The 20,729-nt window shown below is 54.7% G+C and overlaps 1 protein-coding gene across 9 annotated transcripts in view; it reads right to left on the reverse strand.

The window, feature by feature from the left end:
* The window catches only part of CBS (cystathionine beta-synthase), a 29,169-nt gene extending 18,486 nt beyond the window's left edge, over positions 1 to 10,683 (reverse strand). For 2 of the 9 annotated variants that reach the window (XM_073010841.1, XM_073010828.1), the window contains exons 1-4: positions 10,559 to 10,683; positions 8,071 to 8,133; positions 6,719 to 6,935; positions 1,617 to 1,723 (exon numbers count right to left, since the gene is read on the reverse strand). In XM_073010841.1, coding sequence (XP_072866942.1) covers positions 1,617 to 1,723; positions 6,719 to 6,927 — 316 coding nt within the window. In that variant the 5' untranslated portion in view covers positions 6,928 to 6,935; positions 8,071 to 8,133; positions 10,559 to 10,683. The other 7 variants (XM_037984875.2, XM_037984870.2, XM_073010837.1 and 4 more) reach the window with 6 other exon arrangements.
* Positions 10,684 to 20,729: the final 10,046 nt, after the last annotated feature.

Here is a 20,729-nt window from a genome sequence, read left to right on the forward strand (position 1 = left end):
TCCGCCCACCTCAGCCCCTCAAAGTGCTGGGATTACAGGCGTGAGCCACCGCGCCCGGTCTGCACTTCTTTTCTTATTGCAGGTCCTCCCTCCCTCTCTAGCTCTTAAAAAAATTTAGTTTTTAAGAGAGAGAGAGAGACTGGGCTGCATGAAATGTGATTTGAGGGACTTGGGACCAGCCCGCAGCACCTCAAAACTTCTGAAAGTCACCACCAGACAGGTGTTACCCCTAGAACCAGGCCGAGGTGCTGTGGTGGGGAGGACTCCCCGGGTCTGGCCCGCCGCAGGTCTGCATTTCCGGACCCCTCTGGGTCCCATACTGTGAAGCCCTCAGTTAGATCTTTCTCACCAGCGCCTGGGGGCCAGCTCCGAAGCAGAAATCAGAGCTGGGTGGCCTCGGCAAGCCACGTGACCGACCTGACCCTCGGTGTGTCTGTCTGTAAAACAGGCGTTCCCAAACCTACTGCGAGGGCAACTGCCAAGTCTAGACGCCGTCCTGTATGTAGCACAGCGGGCAGCCACGCTTGCTGCGTCCAAGGGTCCTTATTGTCTGACAAATGAGCACAGAGCCGGCCCTGCTGCCTTGGGGGTCTCTGTGAAGGGGGCTGCTCTGATGCAGCTCTGAGAATTCCTTCCCTAGAGGGGCAGAGGAGGGCCAGGCTCCCAGCAGGCCCCTTCTGTGAATCTGCAACCAGTTCCCAATGCACCGACCCCTGACTTCCTTCCCCCAGCGCCTGCCCCAGCTCTCACAGGTCCCCTGGCTGTGACATGACAGCATTTCAGGATGAAAAAGTCCCAAGCCATGTTACTGGTTCCCTCTCCTTCCCACTCGAACTGCACCCCCTCCATCTGGCCCTGTCTCAGGGTTCTCCGCGGCACCTGTGCTGCCGCCCTCCAAACTCCCTTGGCCTCGGTCATCTGAAATATGAAATTCCGTCCCCACCTTGTCCCCAAGGCCTCTGCACCCACAGCTTTCTCCGTGACGATGCTGAGGTCTACCAGGGCCCTGAGCTCCTGGTGAAGAGCGACCCTTACAAATTTCTTCCACCCTCTTGAGCCTGGAAACTGCGTCCTGAAAAGAACTGCCCCTCCCCAGAGGGCTCACACCGGACCTCAGGTGACCCCCGTGTACCCCGGACGAGGCCAGCCACAGACCCTCCAAATTTCCATTCTCTGTCTCATAAATGATGAGCTGAACTGTCTGTCCCCACGAAGCTGGCAAGACAGAGGCAACCGCTCCCTGGGCAGTGGGTGGCCCGCAGCTCGTGCTAGGACCCTTCTCCCTAGGAGGCAGGACGCAGACCCTCCCCACCTGCTTGCTTCTGCCTTTGACCCTCACCCCGCTCTTCACACCCTCGCTCCTTCCATTCCAGCCTCAGTTCAAAGGTCACCTGTTCGTTCCCTGGTCCATCAGCTGGGGAGCCACTTTGGTCACCGTCTGACACAACGCCCTGTTGTGTGTTTTTCCCAAACTTAAACTGATATGATCTCGCCACTCGTTAACCAGCGTGTTTTCTGATCCCGGGGCCTTGCCTAAGGGACCCATTCCAGGACCCCCAGGCCCATGGAGCCCAGCGTAGATGGAGGAAGCCCCTCTCAAAAGCCAGGGCACTCACGGAGCTCACACTTCAGGCCGAACTTCTTCCCAATCTTGTTGATTCTGATCATAGGGGTGTCCCCAATTTTCTTCAGAATATCTGGCAAGATTTTTGGAGATTTTTCCCTGAAACAGAGGAGTCCACATTTATTCAGGAAAAGAACAAAACAAAATAGTCCCGGCCCTGGCAGCCCAAGGCCATTGTCTGACACAAATCAACAATCGAAGAACTGGCTTTATCTGGATGGTTGTTACACAAATTTCCACAGATACCCCTAACACAGACACCACACACACACACCACACACACACATACCACACACACGCCTGAAACACACACACCACACACACACGCCTCAAACACACATACACCACACACACACACCACACACACACGCCTGAAACACACACACCACACACAGACACACACGCCTCAAACACACATACACCACACACACACGCCTGAAACACACATACACCACACACACATACCACACACACGCCTGAAACACACACACCACACACACATACCACACACACGCCTGAAACACACACATCACACACACACACGCCTGAAACACACATACACCACACACACACGCCTGAAACACACCACACACACACACACGCCTGAAACACACATACCACACACACAACTGAAACACACACACCTGAAACACACACACCACACACACGCCTGAAACACACACCACACACACACACCACACACACACGCCTGAAACACACATACACCACACACACACACCTGAAACACACATACACCACACACACACCACACACACACGTCTGAAACACACACACCACACACACACACGCCTGAAACACACATACACCACACACACACGCCTGAAACACACCACACACACACACGCCTGAAACACACATACCACACACACACCTGAAACACACACACCTGAAACACACACACCACACACACCACACACACACGCCTGAAACACACATACACCACACACACACCACACACACGCCTGAAACACACACACCACACACACACGCCTGAAACACACATACACCACACACACACACACACCTGAAACACACATACACCACACACACATACCACACACATGCCTGAAACACACACACACCACACACACACGCCTGAAACACACATACACCACACACACACACCTGAAACACACATACACCACACACACACACCACACACACATGCCTGAAACACACCAGACACACACACGCCTGAAACACACATACACCGCACACACCTGAAACACACACACCACACACACACGCCTGAAACACACATACACCACACACACACACCACACATACACGCCTGAAACACACCACACACACGCCTGAAACACACATACACCACACACACACACCACACACACACGCCTGAAACACACCACACACACACACGCCTGAAACACACCACACACACACCTGAAACACACACACCACACACACGCCTGAAACACACACCACACACACACACCACACACACACGCCTGAAACACACCGCACACACACACGCCTGAAACACACATACACCACACACACACACCTGAAACACACACACCACACACACGCCTGAAACACACACACCACACACACACACCTGAAACACACACCACACACACGCCTGAAACACACATACACCACACATACACATACCACACACACACCTGAAACACACACACCACACACACATGCCTGAAACACACACACCACACACACATACCCCACACACACGCCTGAAACACATAAACCTGAAACACACACACACCACACACGCCTGAAACACACACACACCACACATATGCCTGAAACACACATACACCACACACACACGCCTGAAACACACACACACCTGAAACACACACACACACCACACACGCGCCTGAAACACACACACACCACACACACGCCTGAAACACACACACACCTGAAACACATACACACACCACACACACATGCCTGAAACACACACACACGCCTGAAACACACACACACATGCTTAGACCTAAAAACCTATAAAAAGCAAATAATGCCTGTAGTTTATTTGTACCAATGTCAGTTTCCCAGGTTTGAAAATGAACCTACAGTCGTGGCAGACGTTGTTAGTGGGAAGCTGGGAGAAGGGTACAAAGGACCTATCATTTTGGCAACTTCTTGTGAGTAGTAAGTTATTTCCAAATAAAAAAGTTAAAATAAGCAAATACTGACTCCAAAACAAAGATTTAGGTCTATCTTTTCAGAAAGGCTTTACTGGGGAATTTCATTGCCTTTCATCTCTCAGCTTCTGACCACAGGAGACAAAAAAGTGAAGTGCTGACCTCAGGGCAGAGACTCCTTAGACCAGGGACAACGGCTGCAAAGCGCAGGCGGGATGCCTAGCCCTGCACAGAAAATGTCAGGCACGTGGCGGACACAGAGCCCGGGCAGAGGCGCTGTCAGCTGGGCTTGTGATGCTCTGCCCTGCAGCCTCTGGCTGTGCAAACCCTCAAACCCTGGTCCAGGTGGTTTCCTAAACGGCCCTCATGCCCCCGCCATCCTCCCCAGGGAGAGGCCGATGACACCCCCTTTCTATCTGTGCCAAGCACAAGCTAACCACGAACTCATCTGGGAACACGCATGGTTCACAGCGGTGTCCAGACCTGCAACCCCTCCCTGGCCGTGCAGTTCCAGTGACTCCCCGTGGCTCTGACCCTGAGCCTCCTCCTCAGCACAGGCACCTGCGAAACAGCCAGGCTCCTTGGGCCCCGCCCCCCAGGAAGCAATCCTGAGACCTGGGGTGCACCCAGCTCCCGGAGGTCCTGTGGCATGGAGGGAGTGCCACATTTGCAGGGAGAGCCGCCCTGAAGGCCCAAACAGGCGCCAAGAGGAGTCCAATCGCGCCCTTCCCAGGGAGCAGAGGGCAGTCCTGCCAGGTGCCCAAACTGTACAGGGACCAGGGAGGCTCCCCCAGAAGCAATTCTTGGCGGAAGGGAACCAGGCTTGGCAGGGTGCAGAGAGCCAGGGCCAGGTGGAAAGTCAAGTCCCCGGGTGACAGCGCTGGGCGTTAGTTCATGAGCTCAGTTCAGGCATCCGGCCAGCCAGGCAGGCAGAGGCCCGCCTCCCTGCAGCAGGTGTGTTGACTTAGCACTAGGCCTCGGTGGCTGTGAAGTTACCTGAGAAGTTTCTAGAGGTGGTCAGGGCCAGGCCCAGAGCACTGAGCAAGATAAAGGATCCGACTTGCAGGGATAGCCCTGGAGCCCCTTATCTCAAGGACTCCCACTTCCACAGCCCAAGAGGCTCCTGGGAGGACACCCTGCACTGTCCTAGAATGAAGCCCTAACGCCTCACCCACCTCTGCAGCACCTCCCTGCAACCCTGCTATTCTCGGGGGCCCTCTGACTGGAGACAAGTGGCGTAGGCTCTGCATCTCAGGATGGGGGTGTCTTCGGAGGATGAATGAGGCCTGTGTGAGGTGCAGGTGCAACACCATTTTACAACCTGGAGGGCATCGTCTCCATCTCACGCCCTAGAGTTAGGAACTCACGGAGCCCTCAGGAATCCGGCCTGTCTTTCCTGCCCACTCTACCCCCCAGCAGCCGCTCCCGACCTCACCGGGCCTCTCACCCGCTGCTCTCTCAGGTTTGTTTTGGGGGCAAGAGCCCATCCTCCTGGCTGCCCACCCATCTGCTTGGTCTCCTGAGCTCCCAGCACTGAGTGTGTTCATCTCTCAGACCTTCTGGGTTTGTCAATTGTCACTTCATGTATTGCTGCACTGAGAGTGGCTCTACCCAGCCACCCCACCTGTTCTGAACTGTAGATCAACAACCATAAATGCTGGTAGTGGTGTACACAAAATAGGAATCATAATCCCCGCACTTCGGGAGGCTGAGGCAGGCAGATCACCGGAGGTCAGGAGTTCAAGACCAGCCTGGACAACATCTCTGTTAAAAATACAAAAACCCGCTGGGCGTGCTGGCACGTGCCTGTAATCCCAGCTACTAGGGAGGCTGAGGTGGGAGAATCTCTTGAACCTGGGAGGCAGAAGTTGCAGTGAGCTGAGATTGTGCGACTAGCACTCCAGCCTGGTGACAGCGAGACTCTGTCTCCAAAAAAACAAAACAAAAAAAGGAATCAAACATCTAAGAAGCACATTCTTTGATCTATCTGTTCTCCTCCAAGGAGATTACACTAAGGAAATAAATATAATCCTAAGGCTTAGTGAGCTTGATTTCAGTTTCGTGCTGGGGTAGGGATTTTTGTTTATTTGTCTTTTCCACTGATACAGCTTCTGCACATTGAGTGTATAGTATTTTCTACTGCAGTTATTTAAAATGAGGTAACTGCAAACGTGTATCTACCCAGTAGAGGGCTTACAAAATGATGGCTTCTTCACTGAACAGTCTGTGCCACCAGAAAAACAGCCCACTGTGGAAAAATGTTTAATGCCTAGGGGAAGTCTCCATGACCTAGAGTTAACAGAAAAGTGCAGGCTGGGCCGGGCGCGGTGGCTCACGCCTGTAATCCCAGAACTTGTGGGAGGCCAAGGCAGGTGGTCACTTGAACCTAGGAGTTCAAGACCAGCCCGGTCAACATGGTGAAACCCTGTCTCTCCTAAAAATACAAAAATTAGCTGGGCGTGATAGTGGGCGCCCGTAGTCCCAGCTACTTGGGAGGCCGAGGTGGGAGGATCCCTTAATCAGGGGAGATTGAGGCTGCAGCAAGCCATGATTGCGCCACTGCATTCCAGCTTGTGTCTCAAAAAATTAAAATAAAATAAAAGAGAGTGCAGGCAGGGTCCTGGTCACTCACCTCCAGCGAACGCACGTGCACAGCCACAGACCGGGGAAAGCATGTGACCTGGGCACATTTATTTATTTATTTTTTCCGGAAATACCTCGTGAGCATCCACTGTCTTGCCAGGCGCTGGGCTGCAGCGTAGGGAGGCCTTGGCCTCAGAGCCTCATCTACACGGCATGCCCCCACCCCAGCTCCTCAACCCACAGTGACTACAGGGGGGCCACACCTCCTGTCCTCCTGGCTGTGTGGTATCCAGGTAACAAACTCCTGCCCTGCAGGTTACGGATCAACCCTCTTGTGATCAAAAGCAGGACTTACGGGACAGTGTGGTGATGCGGGGACTCAGAGGCAGGCCGGCCCAGCTGCCAGGTGCACCTGCTCGGGGCATCGGGCCGGATCCACAGGAGCTCCTTGGCTTCCTTATCCCCTGGGAGCCCCTTCTCCAGGCTCCCCTGCGCCGAATGTGGCCCTGAGAGGTGGGGGCAGCCTGTGGGCCCCACTTCTGCCTGGGGGATCTCAGAAGGCATGCTGGGACCTGGCAAAGCAAGGAGAGAGGCATCGGTTCAGGCTCGGATGCTGTGGGGTCCAGCGAACCCTGCTGACCCTGTCCCCTCCGGGCGGGGTGCTCTGCTCCCTCAGAGAAGCCCAGGAAGAATTACACAAAAACACAGGCACCAGCCTTGTGGGCAGCCACTTGACCATGTCTCCTCCATAGGCACATACAAAAAAAAAAAAAAAAGGGAAACAGAGAGTTGCTTGGGCCGGGTGCAGTGGCTCACGCCTCTCATCCCAGCACTTCAGGAGGCTGAGGCAAGAGGACAATTGAGTCCAGGAGGTTAAGACCAGCCTGGGCTCCAGCCCTGTCTCTATTTAAAAAATAAAACAACAACAACAAAACAGATGCTTGCACACCCATGCTCACTGCTGCACTATTCACAAGTCAAAAGGTGGAGGCAGGCAGCCCATGTGTCTGCGGATGGATGGACGCACACGATAGGCTCATACACACACTAGAATATTTACTCAGCCATGAGAGAAACGAATTCTGGCACATGTTACAACACGGACGAACCCTCAGGACATGATGCCAAGTGAAACAAGCCAGAGACAAAAGGACAAATGCTGTGTGATTCCACTTCCACGATGAGGCACATGGGACCCTCGAACGCCCCTCTCTGTCTGGCAAATTCATAGAGATAGAAAGTAGAACAGAGGCTGCCAGGGGCTGGGGTGAGTGGGGAAGGGAGGGTGATTGTTTAATGGGTACAAAGGTTGTGTTGGGGATGATAAAAATGTTCTAGGTGGAGATAGTGACGGTGGTTGCATCACATTTACAAACGGTTACAGTGATAAGTGTCACGTGTATTTTACCCAGGATTAAAAAAACACACAAACACCTTGAAATAGATAAGACAAAAAAAAAAAAAAAAAAAAAAAAAAAAAAAAAACAGAGAGAGAAAAAAGAAAGACCAGGGCACCCAGGCGAGGCCCCATCTGCTGCCCTTCCTCTGGGGGGACAAAGAACGCATGACCACCTCCCACCTCACCCTCTACACAGGGCCCAGGACTGGACTCAGTCCCCCTTCACCCTGCTTTGATTCTCCACATTCAACAGGACACTAAGTCCACAGCCGTCACTCACCAGACAGATGGGGACCGTTCAGACTCACCAGACAGATGGGGACCGTTCAGACTCTGTAAGGAGACGTGACAGCAAACTGTGTCGTGGGATCCTGGAATAGAAAAGGGGCATGAGGGGAAAACTGTAAATCTGACTCAAGCATGGACTTTGGTTAACGTTAACAAAGGTTATGTGATCGTGTAATTGGCTCATTAATTGTAACAAATAGGCCGTGCGTGGTGGCTCACGCCTGTAATCCCAGCACTTTGGGAGGCCAAGGCAGGCAGATCATGAGGTCAAGAGATCGAGACCATCCTGGCTAACATGGTGAAACCCTGTTTCTACTAAAACTACAAAAATTAGCCAAGTGTGGTGGTGCGTGCCTGTAGTCCCAGCTACTCGGGAAGCTGAGGCAGGAGAATTGCTTGAACCCGGGAGGTGGAGGTTGCAGTGAGCCGAGATCGTGCCACTGCACTCCAGCCTGGCAACAGGGCGAGACTGTCAAAAAAAAAAAAAAAAAGGAACAAATATACGACATCAGTTTAAGACCTTAACGGGAGAAACTGTGGGAACTCTACTATCTATCTTCTCAATTTTTCTGTAAATTTAAAACTGCTCTTTTTAAAATTTTCGAGATGGAGTCTCACTCTTGTTGCCCAGGCTAGAGTGCAGTGGTGTGATCTCGGCTCACTGCAACCTCCACCTCCCGGGTTCAAGCAATTTTCCTGCCTCAGCCTCCAGAGTAGCTGGGATTACAGGCGCGTGCCACCACACCCAGCTGATTTTTGTGTTTTTAGTAGAGAGGAGGTTTCACCATGTTGGCCAGGCTGGTCTCGAACTCCTGACCTCAGGTGATTTGCCCGCCTCGGCCTCTCAATTGCTGGGATTATAGGAGTGAGCCACCCCGCCCGGACTAAAACTGTTCTTTTTTAAAAAGCCTATTAAAAAAGAAAAAGTTGCTGAAGCCGGCTGCATTTGGAAACCCTTGGAGTACGCGGCTCAGGTGGTCTCTGCGCACAGGCCTTACCTAGGCCTCAGCTTGGCCTCCTGGACTTCCCGACCTCCCCTCCACCTTCGCAATTCACAAGGCCGGTGGCCAAAGCGGCTTCAAACGACCCTGGAGGGTGGTGCTTTCAAGGTCATGGGACCACAGACTTGTCTGAAAATCCGAAGGCGTTGGATCTTCTCTTCCCCAGAAAAGTGCACCCCGCTTTCAGAGGTTCGTGTCCCTCCTGAAGTCACCCAAGCGTGCCCCGGCTTTTCTTTCTACCCCGACCTTGTAAGAAGCTGCCGCCGTGAGCGGAGCAGCACCTTCCTCCGCGGGTCGCGGGAGTCACCTGCGGGAAGGGACTCTCCGTGTGGCACAGGCCCTGTCTGGCCTGGGGCGCGCACGCTCCGCCGCGGAATCCTCCAGAAAGCCTTGGACCCGCGGCCCTGGCAGACGCAGGCGGCCCAGCGCCTTGCTTTTGGCGCCTCGCCTCGCCCTGGAGCACCCTCCCACAAGGTAAGGGGCTGCCGGGAACGCAGATCGCACGCCGCCGGGGCTCTGAAGAACCCAGAGGCGCTCGGCGGAAAGTTCGCCAGGAGACCCGGACCCCAACACGAACCCGTGGGCTCCCCAAGGCGACAGCGTCAGGCGGCCGGACGCACGTGCGTCCCGGGGAGGGGGGTTCACTTGGCGTCGCCCCGGCCGTTCCTTAAACTGCAAGACCCCCTTGGGGTCACGACGCTCCCGGGACACCCCTGCACGCGCGCACCAGCACTCCCGGAGAGGCCTGGGGAGGGCCACGCGCACGGAGAGCGGGAAACTCCTCTAAGCTTCCCGGGGGGAGATCCAGACCCTACTGACACCCGGAAACCGCCGGCCACTCCGCCCCCGGAAGCGACACTTTGGGACAAAGCTAGGGACAAGTGAGCCCAGAAGATCCTTGGGAAGCCGAGTTTCGCGCTCCGCTCTCACACCCCGCTCCGCCTCCCCCTTGCATCCTCCAGCTCAGCTGCCGTCTCGCCTGGGGCTCAGGGAAGTGAGGTCCCGGGAAATCCTCCATCCCCACAACGCAACCTGGGCAGAGCCCCGCGGCCCTCCCCCAGCGGGCACCCACCTCGCGTGCCGCCCGCGCAACGACACCGTTTACCGCCACCCCACACAGTCCGCCGAAAAGGGCGATTTGCAAACAGTCATTTCCCATCCACAATGCAGCGAAAACTCAATGCTGGGCACGAAGCGTGCGTCTCCCCCAGATTCCCAGCCCGCGTCCCCGCTCCACGCTCCGGGACTCGCCGCCAGTGGGGTCCGCTCCGCCGGCGCGGGGGCTGGGGTGGGAGCCCGGAGCCACGTCCACGCCCAAACCCCCAGCTTCTGGGCAGCCAAGACCGCAGGCGTGGGCGCGGGTGGGTCGGGGGTCCTGGGAACCCGTCTCGCCGCGATTCGGTGCAGATGATGCAACAGCGGGCGGAGGCGCGGAGGGGGAGACCCGGACCCAGTTAGGATCCTGCGTCCAGAGCGGGGAGCGGGTCTCGGTGGGGCCGGATCTCACCTGGACCGAGACGTGGGAAAGAGTGGCGAGCTGCTGCCCCGACTGCGGAGAGGCGGAGACGGCGACCCGGGGGTGGCGGCCTCGCTGGGACCCACCGCAAGGGGAGCGGGCGGGCTGCGATTGGCGGAGAGGCGGGGGCGGAGGCCGGCGCCCGCCAATGCCTCGTGGCAGAGCACCCGCCCCGCATAGCCCCTCCTCCACCCCACTCAGCCCGGGCCCCTCCCCCCAACCCCACCGCAGACTGGGACCCGCCGGCCTGAGACCCCTCCCTCCCCGGGACCCCGGCTTGCCCCCTCCGCAGTTCGCTCGCCCCATTCCCACGCCCTGTTGATTCAACCGCAGACCCGGGTCGCCGCCCCTCCTCCGCCTTCCCCTGCCCCTGCCCCCGCCCGCGGACCCCGGGGGCCGTGCGAACGCCCCTACGTGGTGTTCCGATGCTGTTTTACTTGGTTAACTTCTTGCCCTTCGGGAATTTAAGGAACATTTACTAATGAGCTCGAAACGTGCGTCCTGATGGGTGGGGGGATTGCGCGTCCTCCAGGATCGACCCCAGGGGCGTGTGTTGCGGGCCCGGGAGACCGGGGCGCCGCGCCGGGGAGGGACTCGATGGCCGCTCTCTGTGGCCACCGGACGCCGTGCGCAGCGTTTTGCGTGACCGCGCCCAGCGCCGGGTCCGATCCCCGAGCCGAGGCGCAGAACAGTCGCCTTGCGCGGCTCCAGTGCGGCCCACGGGCAGGGGCAGCCGGGCGCTCGCGGGGACTGGGCCGACGCCGCGCAGGGTGGTAGCAGGGGCGTGATCGTGTTCTGGACTTTCAGAGGCTGAACCTGATCCCCCCGCCCTAGGGCTAAATGGGGGACCCCAGGCCCCCGAGTCTCCCCGGAGTCCTGCAGCGAAAGACACGGACGGTGCCCAGCAGCCCTGGGCGGAGGAACGCGCTGCGCCTCCGCGGCGTCCCGGGCTCAGTTCAGAGCGATGCCCCGCAGCCTCCTCCGGCCCGCGCGCCTCCGCCGGGGTCTCTGCCGCGTGGGGCTCACAGTGCGGGAGGGAGTGAGACGTGAATTAGAATTAAATGTCCACTGACAGGAACTGACACGAAGAACAATAAAGTGGGCGACGTGGGGAGGGGACGGGGATGGAGTTACATTAGGAAGGCTCTGGAAGGCGGCACTGGAGGCCGAGACCGCGCCGCTGTCCTCCAGCCTGTGCGACTGAGCGAGACTGTCTCAAACAAAACAAAACAAAACAAAACAAACAAACAAACAAACAAAACCCTGTCCAGCCTTTGTAAGAAGAGAGACGTGGACACAGACACGCGGAGAGAAAAACGCCATGTGGAGATGGGGGCAGAGCTGAAGTGTGCTGCCACCAGACGAGAAATGGCAGGGATCGCTGGCGGCCTCCAAAGGGCTGGGAAAGGTGGGGAGGGCCTCCCCCAGAGCCTTCAGACAGCCTGCAGGAGAGAAAGATGATAAACGGTGTTGTTTTTGTTGTTGTTGTTTGAGACAGAGTCCCTGTCCTACAGGCTGGAGTGCAATGGCGCGATCTTGGCTCACTGCAGTCTCCGCCTCCCGGGCTCAAGTGATTCTCCCGCCTCAGCCACCCGAGTAGCTGGGATCACAGGCGGGCGCCACCATGCCAGGCTAATTTTTGTATTTTTTGTAGAGACGGGGTTTCACCGTTTGACCAGGCTGGTCTCGAACTCCTAACATCAGGTGATCCATCCGCCTCTGCCTCCCAAAAGTGCTGGGGTTACAGCAGTGAGCCACCCCGCCCGGCCCAGTGTGTGTTGTTTTAAACCACTCAAGTTTGCAGTAATTTGTTACACAACCCAAACACTTTTTAATTTTTTTAAATTTTAAACGTAATTTTAGATTAGAAAAGTGGCAAGAACCATACAGAATGTCATATTCCCTCATACAGATTTTCCAAATGTTAAAATTTTTTGCTTCTATTATCAGAAACTCATTTTTAATTCAAATGTTAAGTTTTTACTACATTTGCTCCCTCTGTCTCTGTCTCTACACACACACACGTGCGCACGTGCGGTGTATGACTCCTGTCACTCAGTCCATCTCTCTGGTTTCTCTAACTTGGAGACAGAGTTGCAGACATGATGCCCCTTTACCCTTGAATTCCTTAGTGTGTACTTAGTAAAAACAAAAAAATATCTTTCATGACTACAATACAATGAACTGTCAAAGTTGAGAACTTAACATTGATACAAAACCGTGATGTCATGCCTGGTCCTTGCTCAGAGTCTGTCAGTATAGTCCGCCCCTGAATCACGGGTTTCAACTGCATGGGTCCATTTATACACAGATTTTTTTCAATAAATAATTTTGGAGATTTTTTTGTTTTGTTTTGTTTTGAGACGGAGTCTTGCTCTGTCGCCCAGGCTGGAGTGCAGTGGCACGATCTCAGCTCACTGCAAGCTCTGCCTCCCTGGTTCACGCCATTCTCCTGCTTCAGCCTCCCAAGTAGTTGGGATTACAGTTACCCACCACCATGCCTGGCTATATTTTTATTTTTATTTTTAGTAGAGACAGGGTTTTGCCATGTTGGCCAGGCTGGTCTTGAACTGCTGGTCTCAAGTAATCCGCCTGCCTCAGCCTCCCAAAGTACTGGGATTACAGGCATCTAAGGTGGCCAACCCACTCTATGTAATTACTAAGTGTCTTGTAGGGAGCTACTTTGTAACTCTATGTATCCTGTTGCTTCTCAATCTTTCACTCTCTAGTTTTTATGTTATTTTGTTTTGTTTTGTTTCTTTTTGAGACAGAGTCTTGCTCTGTCACCCAGGCTGGAGTGCAGTTGGTGTGATCTCAGCTCACTGCAACCTCCCCATCCCAGGTTCAAGCTATTCTTCTGCCTCAGCCTCCTGAGTAGCCGGGATTACAGGTGCACACCACCATGCCTGGCTATTTTTTGTATTTATTTTTTAGTAGAGATGGGGTTTCACCATGTTGACCAGGCTGGTCTTGAACTCTTAACCTTGTGATCCACCTGCCTCAGCCTCCCAAAATGCTCGGATTACAGGCATGAGCCACCATGCCTGGCCTTTTTTTTTTTTTTTTTTTTTTTGGAGACGGAGTCTCACTCTGTTTCCTCGGCTGGAGTGCAGAGGTGTGATCTTGGCTCACTGCAGCCTCCACGTCAGCCTCCAGAGTAGCTGGGACGCCACCATGCCCAGCTAAATTTTGTTTTTTTTGGAGGCGCAGTTTTGCTCTTGTTGCCTAGGCTGGAGTGCAATGGTGCGATCTCAGCTCACTGCCACCTCCGCCTCCCAGGTTCAAGCGATTCTCCTGCCTCCACTCCCCCCGTAGCTGGGATTACAGGCTCCCGCCACCACGCCTGGCTAATTTTGTATTTTTAGTAGAGAGGGGGTTTCTCCATGCTGGTCTCAAACTCCCTACCTCAGGTGATCTGCCCACCTTGGCTTCCCAAAGTGCTGGGATTACAGGTGTGAGCCACAGTGCCTGGCCATTTTTGTATTTTTAGTAAAGACAGGGTTTCACCATGTTGGCCAGGCTGGTCTCGAACTCCTGACCTCAGGTGATCCACCTGCCTCGGCCTCCAAAGTGCTGGGATTACAGGGGTAAGCCACCACACCCAGCCCACTCTCTAGTTTGGACACTTACTGATGATTTTGTCTGAATTGATTTTTATTAAGATGGTTGCCGAGCTGTGGCTCACGCCTGTAATCCCAGCACTTTGGGAGGCCAAGGTGGGCGTATCACAAGGTCAAGAGATTGAGACCGTCCTGGTCAACATGGTGAAACCTCGTCTCTACTAAAAATACAAAAATTAGCTGGGCATGATGGTGCATGCCTGTACTCCCAGCTACTCGGGAGGCTGAGGCAGGAGAATCACTTGAACCAGGGACTCGGAGGTTGCAGTGAGCTGGGATCATGCCACTGCACTCCAGCCTGGCGACAGAGCGAGGCTCCATCTAAAAAAAAATAAAATAAATAAAATAAAAACGGTTGCTGAATAATGGTTTTTCTAAGCCCATCACTCCTTCTATATGTATATACCATTTGGCATTCCATTATCAGAGTTTTCCTTCTCCCTCGTTTATTTATTCACTTAGTTATATCAATGTGAGCCATAGGTCCTATTTTAAAACGAAAAAGCTACACCTGACCACTCAAAGTGCACGAATGGCCAAATGGGGTGGCTCACGCCTGTAATCCCAGTACTTTGGGAGGCCAAGGTGGGCAGATCACCTGAGGTCAGGAGTTTGAGACCAGCCTGGTCAACATGGCAAAACCCCGTCTCTAGTCTCTACTAAAAATACAAAAATTGGCCCAGTGCAGTGGCTCATGCCTGTAATCCCAGCACTTTGGAAGGCCAAGGCGGATGGATCGCCTGAGATCAGGAGTTGGAGACCAGCCTGGCCAACACGGTGAAACCCCATCTCTATTGAAAACACACACACACACACACACACACAAATTACCTGGGTGTGGTGGCAGGCACCTGTAATCCCAGCTACTTGGGAGGCTGAAGCAGGGGAACTGCCTGAACCCAGGAGGCGGAGGTTGCGGTGAGCTGAGATCGTGCCATTGCACTCCAGCCTGGGTAACAGGAGCGAAACTCCGTCTCAAAAACAAAAACAAAAACAACAACAAAAAAACCCGTGTCTCTCTGGCCCTCATCATTTTCTAGCCTCTGCCTCATTTCTGTGCCTCCCTACATGACAGAAGGCACCGCAGGAGCAGAGTCCCCGGGAGGCCCTGGCCGGCCACACTGTAATGGGAAGGAGCTCAGAGCCAGAGATGCAGGAATGCTGGTGTCCTGTGGACAAGGTGGAAGAGCTTCCTTCTAATCACCTCTGTTTCCTCAAAGGAATAGGCCTGACAGCTGGTCAGCAGCAGGTGGACAGAGAGGCCGAGCTGATGGAGGGTTTTTTGTTGTTTTTTTTTTTGAGACAGAGTCTGGCTGTGTCCCCCAGGCTGGAGTGCAGTGGCGCGATCTCGGCTCACTGCGAGCTTCGCCTCCCGGGTTCACGCCATTCTCCTGCCTCAGCCTCCTGAGTAGCTGGGACTACAGGCGCCCACCACCTCGCCCGGCTACTTTTTTGTATTTTTAGTAGAGACGGGGTTTCACCATGGTCTCGATCTCCTGACCTTGTGATCCGCCCGCCTCGGCCTTCCAAAGTGCTGGGATTACAGGCGTGAGCCACCGCGCCCAGCTGATGGAGGGTTTTGTTGTTACTTTTGTTCAGAGTATAACACATATGCAGAAAGTGCACACGTCACGAGTGGACGTGGACAGTGGATAAACCACTACCCCACTGGGGTGCGAGCAGAGGGGAGAGGACTGGGCCTACACCATCCCCTGGTGACCAGAAGGCTGGGCCCTCAGAACTGGAGGAGGTTGGAGGAGAAGGAGGAGGAAGAGGAAGCGAAGGAGAGGTGGACAGCTCTGAGGACCCCTGCGAATTTCCATTCAGTAATTTCACAGGCCCCTGGCGGCATGGCTGTGCTTTTCTCTGGCTGTGGTGAGTGGCCTGCGTGGCAGAGCAGGGGAAGAGCGCTGGAGATGGTTGTGTGTGTTTACGAGATTCTCTCTCCCTGCCCAAGTCACGGCAGTGGTGTGGATTTGGGCTGAGCCGTGGTTTGCTTCACCCCTTGGGACACACGGCAGAAGGGAGTGACCTGTTTGCAACTGAGACCCTGGGGACAGAGGCCCTGACCTCCACCTGCAGCCTGGGGCCCAGCCCTGCAGAGCCTGGCAGGACAAGAACAAAATGCCCTTTGCAGGGAGCCACTGGGACTGGGGCTGTTTGCAGGCTGGGTTACGTGTGAGAGCGAAGTTTTGTCTGAGTGTGTTGGTGGGAGACGGCACAGAAGGGAGGCTGAGTTGCACTTGTTTGCAGGGATCTGCACCAGGTGGGGTGGCAAGGATGGGCAGCAGGCGGCAGGGACAGTGAAAAGCTGGTGGGCCCATGCATGGGCAGTGTCACCGGAGAGAAATAACTGCCGATGGAGAGTTCTAGAATAAGGAGCTGGAGCCTCTGAGGGGCTGAAGGGGCTGCCGCTATAGCAACAATACCCTTTGGGCATGAGAGGAGGGGAGGATTTGGGTAGGACTGTGGCCAATATCGTCCCGAGGGGAGGGGTCCTGAGCCCAGGCATCCAGGAGGAGGATGGGTCTTTCTTTCAGCGGTGTTTTGGGATTTGGGGATATGTAAGTCTCACCCTTCTTTGGTTACATTCATTCCTTTTGACTTGAGGAGGGAGTCCGCTGGCCCATGAACGAGGGCCGTCCATGTCTCAGGGACAGCTGCAAGTCTTCCAGCAACGCCGTGTCATTTTCCAAGAGTAATGTGCGCACTCACTCACTTTCATGCCATCTCTCCACTCCTCATGAGGCAAGCAGAGTTCCTGCTCCCCGTTCTGCGTGTCTGCCCCACTCCCACATCCCACCTTCAGTTACTAATACTGTATCTTTTTCTTTTTTTTTTTTTTTTGAGACGGAGTCTCATCCTATCACCCAGGCTGGAGTGCTGTGGGCATGATCTTGGTTCACTGCAACCTCCACCTCCTGGGTTCAAGCGATTCTCCTGTCTCAGCCTCCTGAGTAGTTGGGATTACAGGCATGCGCCACCATACCCAGCTAATTTTGTATTTTTTAGTAGAGACAGGGTTTCTCCATGTTGGTCAGGCTGATCTCAAACTCCCAACCTCAGGTGATCCACCCACCTCAGCCTCCCAAAGTGCTGAGATTATAGGCGTGAGCCACCGCGCCCAGTCTGTATCTTTTATTTTTCTAGAGACAGGGTCTCACTCTGTCTCCCAGGCTGGAGTGCAGTGGTGCGTTCATGGTGCCCTGCAGCCTCAACCTCCTGGGCTCAAGTGATTCTCCTGCCTCAGCCTCCCAAGTAGCTAGGAGCACAGATGTGAGCCACCACACCCAGCAACAGTTACTAATGCTATTGCTGCCAACAACGGCAACAACTGACTGCCATGCACTGACTGCAGATGTGCCAGGTCCTGCTTTGGGAACTTCACCTGTGTTACCTGACGGGATCTTCCTAACACTAAAGGAGGGGCACCACCTGGCCATCCCTTTCCAGAAGGGAAAGACGAGTGTGCAGGAACAGGAAGTAGAGCTGGGTGAGCCCAGGCAGCGGGACTCCTGGGCCTGCTCTTACCCACGGGACTTTGTGGTCCTCCCACGACGACAGTCAGCCCCAGTTTGGGGTGTCTTAGTTTGAACCACGCAAAATTGCTGAAATGCGACCTTCTGACCCACAAAAAAATGGCAATTTCATATGATTCTGTTTTTTTTTTTTTTTTTTTTTTGAGACTGAGTCTCACTCTGTCGCCCAGGCTGGAGTGCAGTGGTGCAATCTTGGCTCACTGCAACCTCCACCTCCCAGGTTCAAGCTATTCTCCTGCCTCAGCCTCCCGAGTAGCTGGGATTACAGGTGCGTTCCACCATGCCTGGCTAATTTTTGTATTTTTAGTAGAGACGGGGTTTTGCCATGTTGGCGAGGCTGGTCTTGAACTCCTGACCTCAGGTGATCCACCTACCTCAGCCTCCCCAAGTGTTAGGATTATAGGTCTGAGCCATTGTGCCCAGCTGATTCAACTTACTTTTGTTTGTTTGTTTGTTTTCTGAGATACAATCTCGCTCTGTCACCCAGGCTGGAGTGCAGTGGTACAATCTCGGCTCACTGCAACCTTTGCCTCCCAGGTTCAAGCGATTCTCCTGCCTCTGCCTCCCTGGGATTACAGGCACCCACCACACCCGGCTAATTGTTGTGTTTTTAGTAGAGACGGGGTTTTGCCACGTTGGCCAGGCTGGTGACAAACTCCTGACCTCAGGTGATCTGCCCACCTCAGCCTCCCAAAGTGTTGGGATTACAGGCATGAGCCACCATACCCTGGCTGATTCAACTTAGTTAAAAAAAAGACCTGGGATTTGAGGAGGTGCCTGAATATTTGGAGGCGGGAGTTTTCCAAATTGAGTTTGGTTGTGTGAGGTGGAACGTAGGCTCCAAGGATCCCCACTGTGTGAACGGGCCAGCTGCTCCTGGGAATGCTGCTGAGATGGAGGTGCCCTGTGGAGGGGGAGTCCCTGTGGAGGGGGAGTCTGTTGGGGTCCGTGCCGGGGGTGGTGGAGAATGAAAGAACACACAAAAGACAAAGACACACAGAGAACATGGCGGCCGCACTCAGAGCCTCCGCCTCACTTTATCTATACTCCATAAACCCCACATCAGCAGAAAGAATGCAATGCAAAACAAACTTTCTTTTCCCACATGTAACCTTCCACTCAGTTCCTTGTTTCTATGCTCTTCCTTATCTGCTCACCTTCTTGGCGCCTACGGGAGTTCATTAAAAGTTCAATTGGAGCTACTGTCCTTGAGCCCTATCTATTCTCAGCATACTGGTTTCAAAGGCCCCTGCAGGAGTCCCTGTGGAGGGGGAGCCCCAGAGGGGTGAAGGGCTGGCTTCCTTCCTGGGAGCCACACCATGCCATCTAACGAGCCAGCGTGCAGCTGAAACCCCTGGCAAGATGGCCGAGGCTGGGTGGTGACCTCACTTGCCAGGTTGGTGGGCCCACGCCCGGCTCACTCCTGAAAGCTCCACGATCTGCAGACTCGGTTTCCGGGCCTGTCCTGCTGCCCCTGGAGCACAGGCATGGGAGACAGCCACCTGGGCGGTCTTGGGGCTGTTTGGTTGAAGGTTCTGTTACACAGGATGTGCTGGAAAGAAAAGACCTTGGACTTTAATTTCTTTGGGCGTTAGACAGGAGAAGGAGGGTTCAGCTTTAGACCACGTTTTCTTAGGAGCCTGGCAGGGGGAGGGGAGCCATATTTTCCAGACTCTGCAGCTTCAGGCCGCCACGGGTCTCAGCCGATCTCTTGCAAAGCGCTTGGGAGCTCCCGTGACCGGGGAGGCGGTGCGGCGTGTCAGCCTTGGCTGCCGGGTGGTGCTTGAGTTAACCTGATTATTGCGTGGATCTCACTTGTTCAAAACCTTCCTGGGGAAGAAGCCAACCGTCCATGGAACCAGGAGGAGACTGAGGGGTGGCAGTGGGCACTAAGGAAGTGGCCTTTGGGGTGTGGAAGGATGACCTTGGCATGGTTGATGCCTTGCCCAGCCCACTCCACTTGGGGTGAGAGAACACGGGAACAATGTCATGTTTCCATGAGGGGCCACTCCTGGCTTCTCTCCTCGCCCATCCTCTATCCTTCCCTGGAGAGGAAGTGTGACCTGTCTGACCACGTCAAGCCGAGGCTCTGGCAATGACTTGTGCAGATGCCTGGACTGCAGGGCGCTGGTCTGTTTAAATGGTACAAGCCCTGGGGACTCACTCCCCTCCTGCCCTCTGGCAGGCACACGGCCAGCGTCCCTGCATGCTGTGTGGGCCCAAGCTGACCCGCAGGTGGGCAGTCCCGGGTCAGACCGTGGACAGGGATGGCCTTACAAGTTCTTTGGGCCTTGAAACCTAGATCCATGTTCTCCAATCTGCTTTATAAGAAATAAAAGTTGATGAGGCAAAATCTACTCAGGTGAAAACCCTCAGAGGCATCCTTGAATTCTCTATCACAGCCCACACTGGACCCAGCAGCTAATACCTTTGGTCTTTTTTTTTCTCTTTTTTGAGTCAGGTCTTGCTCCGTTGCCCAGGCTGCAGTGCAGTGGTGCGATCCTGGCTCCCTGCAGCCTCAACCTCCTGGGCCCAAGTGACCCTCCCACCTCAGGCTCCCGAGTAGCTGGGACCACAGGCACGTGTCACTGTACCTGGCTGGTTTTTAAACACTTTTTGTAGAGATAGGGTTTCACCACGTTGCCCAGGCTGCTCTGGGACGCCTGGGCTGATCCACTTGCCTTGGCCTCCCAAAGTGCTGGGATTGCAGGCATGAGCCACCGTGCCTGGCCCCTGTAGACTCCTGTTCATTCAAAATGTACCCCAGGCACAAGGACGTGCAAAAGACCCACGAACAGAAGGGGATCCAAGAACAGACCCGTCTGCACATACGACGGGACTATCACAGAGGGAGCTGCGTTCAGCGCGGAAAGGTGGTGGTTTTTACAGTTAATGCTGCTGGAGCAACTGGATATCCATGTAGGAAAGTGCTGATTTCACACCGACACGGAACATGGCTGTGTGTGTGGCTCATGCCTGTAATCCCAGCACTCTGGGAGGCCA

The sequence above is a fragment of the Chlorocebus sabaeus genome, chromosome 2 (genome assembly GCF_047675955.1).
Source record: "Chlorocebus sabaeus isolate Y175 chromosome 2, mChlSab1.0.hap1, whole genome shotgun sequence".
Lineage (NCBI taxonomy): Eukaryota > Metazoa > Chordata > Mammalia > Primates > Cercopithecidae > Chlorocebus > Chlorocebus sabaeus.